The sequence below is a fragment of the Lemur catta genome, chromosome 1 (genome assembly GCF_020740605.2).
Source record: "Lemur catta isolate mLemCat1 chromosome 1, mLemCat1.pri, whole genome shotgun sequence".
In the NCBI taxonomy this organism is placed as follows: Eukaryota; Metazoa; Chordata; class Mammalia; order Primates; family Lemuridae; genus Lemur; species Lemur catta.
The window spans coordinates 91,408,905-91,422,966 of NC_059128.1; the positions used below are offsets into that span (position 1 = coordinate 91,408,905).

Consider the following 14,062-nt stretch of genomic DNA (forward strand, 5'->3'; position numbering starts at 1 on the left):
ATTCCCTGGGGTTTCTCAGAGGCTTATGGGCTTGGGAAATGAAACTGATAAAACATTAAGAGTTAAAGAACACATAAGAGGCAGAAGGATTCGAAGAGAAGAAGAAGAAAAGTAGAAAGTATGGTAGGAACCCTCCTACCTAAAGGTAGTGGGAGTATGCTTCTAAGTGAGACGTAGGATCTTGTCTGACTGTGGAGCAAGCCCGAAAAAGGACTGTGAAGTGAGCTGAGACATGAATCCCAGGGGCTGGGGAGTCTGAGGCCATACAGAGAGCAGAGGCAGCACAAGCCAGGGCAGCATTGGAGTTTTGGGTGGAATTGAGAAGGTATGTATTAAAAAGAAAGTGCCGAAGCTGTGAGTTAGCTGGGAAAGATATTAAGTACATAATTTTGCCATTTTATTATTTCTAAAAGATGAGCTTATGAATTACGCCTTTGGCTTTCATAAAACTTCGCTTTTTATGGAAGCTGAAATGCATGGAGATGTGCAATTACAAACATGGCGGGCTTGAGCAGAGAGCCACCATGATGACTCTCAGGGAGTAGATACTTAGCGTGACTGTGGCACACTACCACCACCTAGTGGCAGCACACTAGCATGCAGTCATCGCAAATAGAAAATGAGACTCAAACAGGCCTTCAGAGCTGAAAGAAGTCAAGGAATTATTGGGTTCAGTAGTTCTCAAACAGATGGTATATCAGAATCACCCATGGAGCTTTGAAAAAATACATGTTAAATTTCTTGAACCAGAACTTCTGGGTATATAGTCCAGGCCTACATAGTAGTTTGAACAATATGAAATTGTCATTTTTGCAGGTCAAAGAAAGATGGTCAGTTTTGTATGGTAAATATTTTAACCAAGCTCCCTGAAGACTCTGACTTCCTCTCGTTAAGAACCACAGATCTACTCTAGTTTTCTGCTTTTGGAGATCACAAAAATGAAGCTTAGAATGTTAAATGACTTGTCCAAGATGCCACATTGGTGTCAGTGCTGGGATGGAAACTCCAGTGTCCTGATTTTAAGTCCAGTGGCCTCTCACTTATGTATCTCTTCTAAAATGTTGGACTGACAAAACTGGTGGAATTCAGGCTCTATTTCCTGACACACAGTTCCTGCATGTCCACCTGTTGTTTCAATTTCCACTATCGCAAAGATATCTATCTCCCCAGTGTTTCTTCAAAGTGCCTTTCACTGGGTTTTATTTCTGATATCTGCCTTCCAATCTCTGGGAAATTCTATTCCCTAATACTTCTTTTAAAAAACAATATGGCTGTACACTAGGGATTTGTTCATAGACCCACTAGGCTGGAGCTCCCCAGGACTGGGACCAGGCCATCTACGGTGTTCAGGAGGAGAAGGCTCATTCCAGGCTGCAAGAGCTGAGTGCTAAAACTTCAGGAATTCTGTTGTTAAATCCAGTTATTAAATCTGTTATTAAAAATTAAACTTACTCATTATCCCATCTGATGTTAAAAAACATACTATTTTATTATTATTTTACTATTATCTATGTTCTTCAGGTTATTTACATCAATTATATCTGAATGGCAGAAATACTATATAATAGTGTGCTACTGTACATCTCTCCTCTACTTTGTATTCAGTGAGATGGTGTGCTTGGCAGCTTGAAAATGGCCATGTGCTGGGAGTTTCTGCACCACAGAAACAGGCAAATGCTACAAATAAGGGATTAATGTATTATTTTGCTTATTGTCTGTCTGGATTTAAAAAGTGATGGAGGTGGCTGGGTGTGGTGGCTCATGCCTGTAATCCTAGCACTTTGGGAGGCCAGAGCTGGAGGATTGCTTGAGGCCAGGAGTTCAAGACTAGCCTGGGTAACATAGCAAGACCCCATCTCTACAATAAAACAGAAAAATCAGCCAGGTGTGGTGGTGCACACCTGTAGTCCCAGCTACTCAGGATGCTGGGGCAGGAAGATCGCTTGAGCCCAGGAGTTTGAGGTTGCTGTGAACTAGGCAGATGCCACGGCACTCTAGCCTGGGTGACAGAGAGAGATCTTGTCTAAAAAAAAAAAAGTGATGAAGAAAATAATAATAATAATAATGCAGATTAAACTTGTATGTCTTATCTGTAGCTATCATATTATGAATAGCACATAAAAATGAAGGAAATAGCCTTTCAGTATTTGAAAACTATTAACTTCAGCAAAGAAGTTGTTCACATCATCACTGAGGAATGAGTGAAGTCCCAAAAAATATGTCTTTGTTGTTTCACTTTCTTCTTATTCATTAATGTGTATGAAATATCAACCAACATTCGTGTTGGAACGATATAGTCTATCGTCCACTGCAACTACAGGTACGGATGTGAGAGTTCAGCAGAAAGCAGTGATAACATTCAGTGAAAATCATTTCTCTCTATGAAATTTATAAAATAATATTGTACATTTCATTACTGTTGGTAAATTGAGTGAATTGTGTGAAATCAGACCAGTGGAATAGACAGCAGAGTTAAGCACATATATACAGACACTTTTTGTTTCCAGAGAGCCTGTTGTTCAGCACTTACCAGCACGGGACTGGACGGGGCCCAGTCCTCGCTGGGTCCCCAGTTCCCCACCAGGTTGTCTGCATGAATCCGCCCGACTCTGGATATGCCTTTACCCAACCTTGTGGTTTGGCCTTCTAGAGCCCCCGCACCTTTACCTTTACCCATACAAGTTCCAAAAACTTTAGCTGAATGTTTTGGGTTTTTTTTTCTTTCTAGAAAAGAATATATCTTGACCTACTGCCCATTTCCAGCCTTATCTCCTCCAGTGTTTTCTTGCTCAATGACAGGCACCACCTTCCCCCTGTCACTCAAGGCAGGAAGATGGGCTTCATCTCATCTCTGCCTTCTCCCCACGCACATCCAAGCAGTCACCAAATTAGGCCGCTTCTTGCCACCTTCCTGTAATATTTCTCAGATCCATCTACTTTTGTCCACCTTTACTGTAATTTTCTTCAGTTCGCATGTCCATCATCTCTTGAATTGGTTATTACACAGCCTCCCACCTGGTATCTCTGCTTCCATCCTCACTTCCTCCAATCCATGTCCCATAGTCACTAAAGATCCCTTTCTAAAACAAACTGACCGAGTCACTTCCCTGCTTGCCAGCCCTCAAAGGCTCTCTATGATGAGCAGGCGATGACCACCTGTCCAGGCATCTCTCTCCTATATTCAGTCCTCTTCTCAAAGTCACATTCTGGCCAAGCCTAAACTCCTGTGCTCACAGTTCCCCAAAGGAGCCCTGTCCCTGCCACTTCCTGAAAACTCTCCCCTTCCCTTCAGGATTCACTGAGATATAGTCACTTTCTCTGGGAACCTCCTCTGACCTTGTCCTCCCAAAGCTGATTGAGGGGCTCCTCCCATGTGTACCCTGAGAGCCCACACTGATGCCCTCATGGCCCGTGCCTTGCTGAGCTATTTATCTCTCTCCCACAGACTGCCTTGTGTCTTTGTTCCCTGTAGCTCACCCAACGCTCAGAGAAGTGAACAAATTCTTATAGAATGAATGACCAGAGGAAAAAACGATGGTAGGGATAAAAACAGGGGTGACAACCCTATGCTAAGCGCCTACTCTATACTAGCCACTGTGTAGGACTCTGTGCAAACATTATGTGCAATTCATAGCAACCTATCATTTGCAAAGTAGGTATTTTTATATCTGCTTTTAGCAAATGAGAAAATTAAAGTGAAGAGAGGTTAAGTCATGTGTCCAGAGTGTCATGTGGCAGGTAAAGGGTTTGAATTCCTGAATCGTCGTAGGTGCACCTTATTCCAAAGGCCATAAACTTCTTCATTTATTTGAATTTTTTTTTTTTTTTAGAGATGAGGGTCTTGCTCTGTCACCCAGGCTGGAGTTCAGTGATGCAATGATAGCTCACTGTAGCATTGAACTCCTGGGCTCAAGTGATCCTACTACCTTAGCCTTCCGAGTAGCTGAGACTACAGGTGTGTGCCACCACATCTTGCTAAAAAAGGCCATGGATTTCTTAATGCACCCCCTAAAAAGTACTGAGACACACGTGTAGGGTATATCAAACCAAAAAAAAAAAAGAAAAACAACAAAACAAACAAGCAAAGAACAACTTTTCAGTTCGGCAGTCAAAGTTCCATACCAGGTTTCTATATGGGTAGGAAAACACTCATTTGCTAGATATACTTAAAAGGCTTTGAAATATACATGGCACTTCCTATCGGAGTTATTAATAGTTTTGCCCAAGAGTGTGGGCTGGCCCTCCGCTGGGCTGTGGGTGTGGCTGGAAGGTGCTCAGGGCATCTGACTCTGAGGGGGTCCCCTCCTGCTTGGGGCTCCTTCTCAGGGAAGCACAGGCTGAAATGCTGATCTGATGTTTGGTCTTTTGACAATTTTCACTTAATGAATTGATTCCTACAGTTCATTAACATACCCACTTCCACTTCTGTATACACATATGTCTTAATTAGCTGCTCATTGGCTGTTTAATTACAAGAAAACAGCTGACAGCTGCCTTGCTGAATTCTAATGGCAGACGCTTTGGAACGGCTACACATTTGCTTTTGACAACCGAGATTTATTCATAACTCTGTGATTTATTGTGAATGCTCATATGCCTGCCCAAATTATTGTATTTTCCAGTACAACTAAAATTTTGAAATTTGGGGGACTGTTGAAGGGGGCGTATGTCTACCTTTCATTCTATTTCTGAGGCTGAGAAGAGCAGAGAATCCTATATGTAAGAGGATGCATTATGTTACAGTTTTATTTGTCTTGGGAACTCTCTGTTGAGAGTGTTCAGAAGCATGGGGGTGAGGAAGAAGAAATACATTTGGATAAATGTGGGCAGAAATTAAAGTATCTGATAAAGGGGGAAAGAGGATAACTGTCAGTGTAATTTTATTGAGGAGTAAGGAAAGGGCTTGCGATAGATTACAATCAGGGAGAGGAAGAGGCAGAGGAAATGATAAAATTAAAATTGGTGGGGGGCAGGAATAAGAGTCTCTAAAGAAGCAAATGAGGAAGAAAATTTGTTCTTTAGAAAGAACAGGCCGCCTCATTCACAGCAGTTAGCTGGGTTAGCCCCACACTCATACATCTGGCAGCAATAAATCACGAAAATTCAGATCTCCTGAACTATTCTCTTGTTCAATAATGACTGGCCTCCCTGTAGAATTGTATGCGCAAATGATCTCTGATTAAAGTGGAACTCGTGTGTCACATTCGGTAACTGTAGATGTCTGCTTTCGACTATGCCTTGCACTCAGATCCAATCCAAGGGAACACATTCAGCAACAGTCGTTCCCAAGCCAGCATGACAGACCTGTCCCGAGCCAGGCACTATGCCAGGGCCCTGTCTACAACATGGCCTTGAGCCCAGTGTCTTCCATGCGCTAAGGAAGGGCAGTAGTTGCTGAGACATGATTAAGACCAAAATAAACAAATAAAAAATTAAAAAAAAATCTGAATCACCTTGGTGCAAATTTGGTTTAATACATCCCCACCATTTGCATTTCATCATAGGACTGGAAGATTTGGCTGAACAAAAATTTCTGCTTATCGCCTGTATATAACAGACATCATAAGGATGCAATAACAGCTTATCCTACCCCACAGACTAATTTTCATTTTAAATGGCTAGCTCTAATACTGCAGCCAGGTGTAAAGCATTACAATAAAATGTTGATCATGAATGTATCAATGCTGAAAAGGAGCCAATTGTTTCAGGGCTAGTGACATCTCACAACCGAAATAAAAATATTAGAATCCTCTAAAAGAAAATTTGGGCCTAAAAGGAACATTCATGGAAATTTCTTTTTAACCTAAGACATAAAAAGCTCCAGAAATTGCTTTAACTATTTCAGGGGAAAAAATATATAAACTATATACTCTGGATATTTTTGAAAAGTCTTTCTTGTTGTTAATTTAAGAAAATATATTTGTTAATGTAAAGAAATTATCCCAAATGCTGTCTTTACTGGGCAGAAGAGGAAGCTTTGCATAGGACATCATCTGAAATGTATTGATTGATGATGAAATATTTGACAAATGAATGCTACTCTGTTCCTAGACTTATCAAGAGCAAAGGGTCTTAAACATAATCAGAAACCAATTCACTAACCTCAATACTGGATTGCACATTATCATTAAGAAACTTATAGCTAAAACTACAGAGTCAAAAAGTCTAAAAGGATGAAAAATTTTTTGTGTGTGCGTGTATCTTGAGATAAATTTTTTATCTTCCTTATTTGAGCAGCCACTGTATCTCATGACAAAGTTAGGAACTGAAGTTGAATGGCAAACAAGATCCTTTCTCAAAAGAAAACCTTAACCAATGATCATCTTTCTTTTAATGCTTCACATTTATAGTCACTTTGAAGACTGGACCTTAACCCTAACATCTACAACCTATAGTGTTATTTCTGCTGGCATGTCCCATGGCCAGGTCTCTCCCGCCTGGCAGGCCTGCCTCAGCTTACATTATACCCCCTCTTCATGCTCACTCAAAGCTGGAACTAAATTCTGTTAACTCCTTACAGGCCTGGATTCTAACATATGCTCTTCTGAAATGCAATATCCAGGGCTTGAGCTGTCCCAGTACGTTGTTCCTTCATTCTTTTAAAAGAACAAATAAAATACCTTTATAATAAAAACACTGGCAAAATGGAGTCCTTAAAAATGTGGGGATGGCATGCCTGTCTACCCTGATCTTTCACTATGCACAGAAAGTGAGGCTTTGCTTCAATCAAACTCGGTTATGTGCTGTCCCCTGAATACACACAACCAAGACTGCCCTATTTCCAAGCCTTTGCCTCTGCCATCCCTCGCTCTCCCTCCTCCCCAGCCCAGAATGTCCTCTCAGTCCTCCTTCACTGGGCAAATCCTTCTCCAGCCCCAGCCCGCTGTTGGTTCCTCCTCTGTGAAACCCTGCTAGGCCAGTCTCCTCTAAGCCACCTAGATACGCTGCCTAGTGGACATGTGCTTCTTGTGTATATCTCAGATTGTGGCCTTACTCTATTATTTAGTTGTTGCATTGCTATTTAGCTTTCCCTACGCAGGCCTCGTCCCTACGACTAGACCATAAACTGCTGGAGGGAAAGATTGGGTCTTAACACAGTGCCTAGCCCCAAGGAAATACTCGTATTGTTGTTGTTTTTATTGGCAGATTCTACAGAACAAACTGCACATGGTCACAGCAAATAGGACTGGACCCACAGATGTCCAGGAAATAATATCTGACGGTACAGAGCAGCATTACCAAGCCACTGAGCAGTCTGGCTAGTAACGACAATAGCAACAGCCAGCACTTAGGCAGTGCTCGTTCTTGTGCCTGGAACTCTTCTACGTGCTTTGCCGAAATGCACGTGATAACCCCACGAGGCAGCTACAACTGCTATCCTCATTTTACAGATGGGGGAACTGAGGCACAGAGTGGTGGAGTAGGTGTTCGAGTTGGTAAATAGCAGAGCTGGCATTTCAAACCAGGCAGTGGGGTCCCAGAGTCAGAGCGTAAGCATGGCACAAAAGGGTCTCTCTACGGATAGTAAAGGTGACAGGAAAGGCTGAGCTGGGAACGGAAGAAAGTGCTTCCAAAACTTCTGCCATTTTTGTTGTTCATGTGCAATGTTTAACAAATATGTGGTAAAATAATTATTTCAGTAATTAAACAGGTTCTCCAGTTTCTTATGGTTTCAGGTTGTTGATTTTTAAAATGCAATTTAAAATACATTCACAAAATGATTAGCTCAGAAAATGACTCAGTTACTTTTTTCCCTCTCATTAGATATCTATTTGATATGTCTAATTAGAAATTTTCCTTATGTCTGATTCTACTATCCCAGAGATAAATGATTTATAATTGGTCATGATATAACCACCTTCACCTGGTTAGAACATGATAAATAATTAACACTGATGGCAAAAAAATAGAAGTCTCTTGACTTTACCATAACTAGGAATAGAAACGTTAGTTACAGCAGAGAGAAACTATAACACATAACAAATAGTATATGCATCAGATATGAACACATAACAGGGTACAAGTTTCTGACTGGGCATAGTCAGAAATATACATTTTAATTGTTTTGTGGTTTTCATTGTATAAAGTCAATAGAACAGAGGAACAGAACCACAGATAACTGAAAAACCAGTTTGGCACTGAGTCTGTATTCGGACAAGATCTAGAAGGGAACTTAGAAATATGACAACTGTGGAATAATAGCCGCCCTTCATGTTCTTATGGTTTTTGTCATGATAAATACTAGGGGTAGGAAGAAAATGCATGTTGTTTGTGCCTATGCAAACACAGTGGTACTCAGACACTCAATTCAGGTTTTACTTAATAGCATGCTGTTAATCTTCCAAGTTGTTGGGGTATTTCACATGAAGTAAGCCCTACATTGCTCTTCCCCCAGACTCAATTCCTAGACAATCACTTCCACTTGCCATATAAAACTGCAGGTAGCATAACTGACAGACTCAGAGGAAGTGATGAGTTTTTTGGGCAGAATGAAGGGACAAGTAGTGAACTGGTGTCCAGGATGCAGCCTAGGACCCTGTTTGTTTAAGAAAACACAGAGGTGATACACAATGCACAAAAATCACGTTTGCTTAGAACTCCTAGTAGGCAAGCACTGCTATCTATATACCCTTCATGGAGAAAGGCGACAACATTTCTACTAGGGTCCCAGCTTTGGAGGGGTGAACACAGAGAGGGTGAAGGTGAAAGACAACAGCTGCCATGGGCAGATCACTCTCTTCCTTACATCCTGGGATGGGGATGGGCCAGGCGGTTTATTTCATTTTGTTTTATTTTATTTATTTAATCGGTTAATTAATTTTGAGGAGGGGGCAGATTGAGGAAGTAAAAGGGCATAACTTTCCTTTTCTTGATAATCAAGAACTTGAGGCCTCGAGGGTTACCATAGAGATGAATAATTCAAAATCCCCTTTAAATAGCAAGCTCCCCACTCCTTACATGATTTTTTTTAAAAAAATGTATTAAGTGCATTTGCTGGTGTGCAGACATCTCAAGCTTCAATAAGATGGAACCACATGAAGCATTTGTACGTGTACAAATTAGTAAATGTTATGATGATTAATAGTAAAACAAAGAATTAAGGAAATTATGAGGTTAACTTCCTTGAAGTCTCTCAGTAGTTATTTGTGTCTGTAGGTGATTTTGTATTTTATGACATTGTATTCTCTCATTTCGCTAAAGGAAAGCTACCCAAATTCATGGATTTTATTTTTTGCCTCATCCTCCAAAAGCCTTAGGGCTAATTCTGGCCTGGTTGTACCAGTCGGCTGTCTCAGAGGCCTCCTGCATGTGTAAGTAGCTTCTCCCCTGTTTATCTTGCACTGTTTTATCCTGTAAACTGTCTCAAGGCCCTTCCAATATAAGCATGAGGATTTAAATCTTAATAAATTGAAATTTGAATAACAGGCAATCTGGGTTTGGGGGAGGTCTTGAATTATTAGGATAAACATCTCTATTTCCCAGTTGCACATTATGCATGTGCTGTATATATTGCCCCATGATCAAGGTCAGTAAGAACAAAATTAGGAACAATAGCAATAATAATGATATTCAGATTGAATTAGCACTTTTCCATTTGTAAAGACTTTTGTTTAAAGCTTCTCACTTTATTCTTGGAATAGTCCTAAAAAATAGGAGGAACAGATGTTATGCCCACTTTATAGATGAAGAAGCTGAGTCACAAAAAGATTAAGATATGCCCAAAACAATATGGACAAGTGGCGGCACCAGCACTAGAATGCAGTTCTGCCTAACAGCCTTCCCATAATTTGGCCAGATGTGTTAACATCTGTGTGCCAACAATAAGACTCAATCACATTCCAATTAAACTTATCAGAAATACCTTTTCATAAAGCTTATAGCATCACAGAAATCTGGAGTCATCTCCTTTTTTTAAAAAAAAAAAAGATAACCAAAGAGATTGCTCATCAATTCAACCAACTCTGAGATTGAAAGTGACAAACATAAACAACGCTCAAATATCTTTCTCTAATCTCCTGTAATTTTGAAGGAGTAAAAAAATATAGAACTTCCTTAACTTGTAATTTAACACCAAAATATTTATTCGGTCCTGTCAGTTCTCATCACTCAAAATTCCAGGGAGCTGAATTTTTAGACATAGTAGAATTAAAAAATAAAAATCACAAGGATACATTCTAATATTAATAGAAACAACAACAATTAAAAAGGCTTACCTTGCAGCCTTCACATGTAATGACACCATAATGGATTCCTGATGATTTGTCTCCACAGATCTTGCATGGAATAATTTCAATTTGAGCTGCAACAGAAGCACGCAACCAGTTAATTACATTTTCTTTTAAACACCTTATAAAAGCGTTCCCTGATCAGCATTTGTATAGTGAAAACTAATAACCTGCTAAACATTATACTGCATTAACTATTCATTGCTGAACTGTGAGGGTCCCCCTAGAGCCCTGGACTAAATTATGGCTGCTCGTTATATAATAGCTTTCGGGTTATTAAAATGGGTCATTTGAGAAGGTGTTTAAGAACCCACAAGAAGACTGGAATCAGCATTTCAAAGCCTTCAAGAACTGGAGAGCTCGCAGTTTAGGCCTCAGAGCAAAGCAGATACCAAAATGTTTCCTCCGATCTCATTTTCCATCATTATTTTTAAAAGGTCATAAATCTGTCTTGGCTGAGCACTGAGCATTGTAGCTGGGCTGCTAGAGGACTGGTAGAGAGAAACACACTCCAGAAAGTCACGTCTACTTAGGAAAATGATTCAATTCAAAATATTAGTAAGTTACATACGATGGTAACTTAAGAATTCCTTACTCATCTTTTTTTAAATTAATGTAGCTGCCGTGTGTTATAAAAATTAATCCATTTGCATACGATCAAAACCTTTCAACCCTAAAGTTAATGTCCTATCTGGATTTAATAATGATGAATCCTGACAAATAGGATATGTTGCTTCCGAGTTCTTTATGTTGGAAATTGATTTCCTGGGAAAGCTGCCTGTGTTTCTACCTAATTGATTACTTAAAGATGCCTCATGCTGGAAGAGTAGCCAAATAATTAACATATATTACACCAAAGTTCTCAAATATGACAAAGCACATTTCCAAGTAAACACATTATATCTTCAGTAGAGTTAAAAAGAGCGTAATTAAGGATTAAAAAATAACTTAAGGAATAGAATAATTAGGCAAAAGAAGGTGCTTGGATCACCGATTAAATAGAATTTATACATGAAATAAAGACCAATGCTGAGCTACACAGACCAGATGGCAATAGTCACCAGTTTACCTGGAATGCTCCATTATGCTAAATTTATTTTCCATGGTTTTCACTACTGAATATCATGTCAGATTATTCATTAAATTGTACACACAAACACAATTGCAAGTGCCCAAGTCTATTTCATTTTTATATAGCCCCTACCTAGCCCCATGCCTTATGCAGAGCAATGACTTTGCCCAAGGAATATGTTTCATGATGTAAGTAACACACATATACACACAGCCTACTCTTTCTTCTAATGTAGTCCCATATCCTGGGATAATTCCATAACCACTTACTTTGGATTTGATGAGATGTATTCAATGCTTAGAAAGAGCACACATGAAACTGCTGGATTTAACCTCATTATAAACCACGTGTACTGCTAACTCCCTTTCCCAGGGCCTAGTATAAGTACGGTGGTGACTCTTAGGGAGAGCAAGCTATTCTAGAAGGAGGGTCTTTTTCTTAACAATAATTTTTTACTGCTGGTATACTGAATGTCTTTGCTTGCCCAGATTTAGAGATTGTTCAAAATCTCACATCCAGTGTACTTTCCATAATTTGGAGACTTTCTAATACCCCAATCGTGGTGACTTGGTATACTAACAGGTATATTCTGAGTTATGCAACTTCATAAGTTTCAGGTTGCATTTAACAAAAGCTGTCACTTGCAAATCTGCCTCTTCACGTTAGTGCTTAGCTTGATTTCTTCAAGAAAAGTTATTTATGAGATATGAAATCTAATAATGCCTCCTACTTAATGGCCGGTACAATATTTTTAATATAGTCAAGAGAAAGGTTTGTGCCTACTAATTGTCTGCAACTCGAGAGAGAGAGTTATGCCTAACATTTTTCAGAGGTTCACAAAACCCAAGTGGAAGCAGAAAAATTCTGAAAGGAGCTATTGCCTGGATTTTGCCCACATGAATTAACTAGTCTATAATGAGATGCAGCTTCCCCCACCCTGACGCACAGGAATAGAAAAATTAGGCAACACCAAGTACTTGAACCACCTATTACATGGAATTTATATGTGAAATAAAGAAGGCCTACTTGGAGCTGCTTCTGCTTACGTCTTACCTCAAGCTGTAATCACAGAAATTAGGGATAAACAAACCTCTTTGGGTCCTGCAGTTTAAGTCAGCATCAAAACTACCTGAGACAATTAAAGCAACACTAATGCTGAACTTGGGCCTTCCAAGAGTTGGCTTTATTTCCTCTTTTTTTTTTTTTTTTTTTGAGACAGTCTTGCTCTGTTGCCCAGGCTAGAGTTCCATGGCATCAGCCTAACTCACAGCAACCTCAAACTCCTGGGCTTAAGCAATCGTCTGCCTCAGTCTCCCGAGTAGCTGGGACTACAGGCATGTGCCACCATGCCCGGCTAATTTTTTCCATATATATTTTTAGCTGTCCAGATAATTTCTTCCTATTTTTAGTAGAGATGGGGTCTCGCTCTTGCTCAAGGCTGGTCTCGAACTCCTGACCTCGAGCTATCCTCCTGCCTCGGCCTCCCAGAGTGCTAGGATTACAGGAGTGAGCCACGGCGCCCGGTCGCTTTATTTCCTCTTAACAATGAGGAGATCAAGCGTATCTGTTTAGTCCTTTATAAGAATATGAAGGCCATGAGCAGGGTGTATTGAGAACACTGAGTCAAACTGCCTCTGGATCACACTGCAAATGATACACGGTATTGCTGCTGTTCCATCCGCGTGGACCCGTAGTAGATTCCTAATGAGAAGTGAAGTGATGAGCTTTAAGGCTGTGACCAACATGCTGTCTGGTATGGAGGTCTGCTCATGACGGGGGTGGCCTTGGTCCCAGCACTTCTGCCCTTGGATCAGCTCGAGGCCCTGCTGAGGGAAGGGTGGGGGTGCGGGTGGAGACCAATTGTGGCACAGACCCAGAGTTTGGTGCTGCTATGACACAGGACAGTGGCCCCGAAAGCAAGCATTTGCAGATTGGAGCAGGACACTTCCTCAGCCCTCCGTTTAATCCATCAATGCACAAAAAGCCTTCCCCATCCCCCTTTGAGTCAATTTACAGAATTCAAATGAATCAATGAGAAAAAAAATGTAGTCAATGCCTTGCAAATTTTCCAAAAGGAAGGCAGTTTACTCCTATGAATTAAGGTTTTCAGTCCAACGAGAAGAAAAGGACAAAAATCCCTTTGCCCTTTTCCTTCCATCCCTCAGGCTTTCCCATTTTCCACCAGGCAGTGTTGTGTCTTCTCAAAATAATCTTCTTTTAACACAAATTATGAGTCTTGGCCCACATATATACTGCACACATTAACTCAGCCAGCGTTTCAAAGGATGAGTTCTGTCAGACACCACTACTGTCAACGTTCACAAGTATATTGATTAAATTAGCCCGCATACATATTCATCCCAGCAAAGAGGTTTATTGTGTAGTGGAATATCTGAAGCAAGACGCGCACATATAATCATGAATTGGCTTCACAATGAACAATCTTGCTATGAAAAATTCTAATTTGCCCACATTTTCAGCTCTATTGCCTAAATAATTTGCTCTCTCATGCACCCTATGTAATTCAAGCAGCTCTCCACACCTGCAGAGGCAAATTTCTGCAGTTTCAAGGATCTGACAACAAGTGGCAGCGGGCGTCAGGGAACCCTGGGATGCCAGCAGGCTAATTAGCCAAGTGGTCCTTGGGCTGGGCTGCCATTCAGCATTGTACTTCCATTAAAGTTTGCTTTTTAATTATAACAGGAACAAGAACACGGGCACTGGCATTCTTAAGACTTCATTTATTCATCAGGACCTAGCCTGC

The 14,062-nt window shown here is 40.5% G+C and overlaps 1 protein-coding gene across 1 annotated transcript in view; it reads right to left on the reverse strand.

Annotated features, from left to right (window-relative positions):
- Positions 1-14,062, reverse strand: part of RORA (RAR related orphan receptor A) — a 96,672-nt gene that overhangs the window by 31,819 nt on the left and 50,791 nt on the right. The window contains exon 2 of the mRNA XM_045530568.1: positions 10,215-10,300. Within this exon, the coding sequence (XP_045386524.1) occupies positions 10,215-10,300 (86 nt within the window). The remainder of the gene's footprint in view (positions 1-10,214; positions 10,301-14,062) is intronic.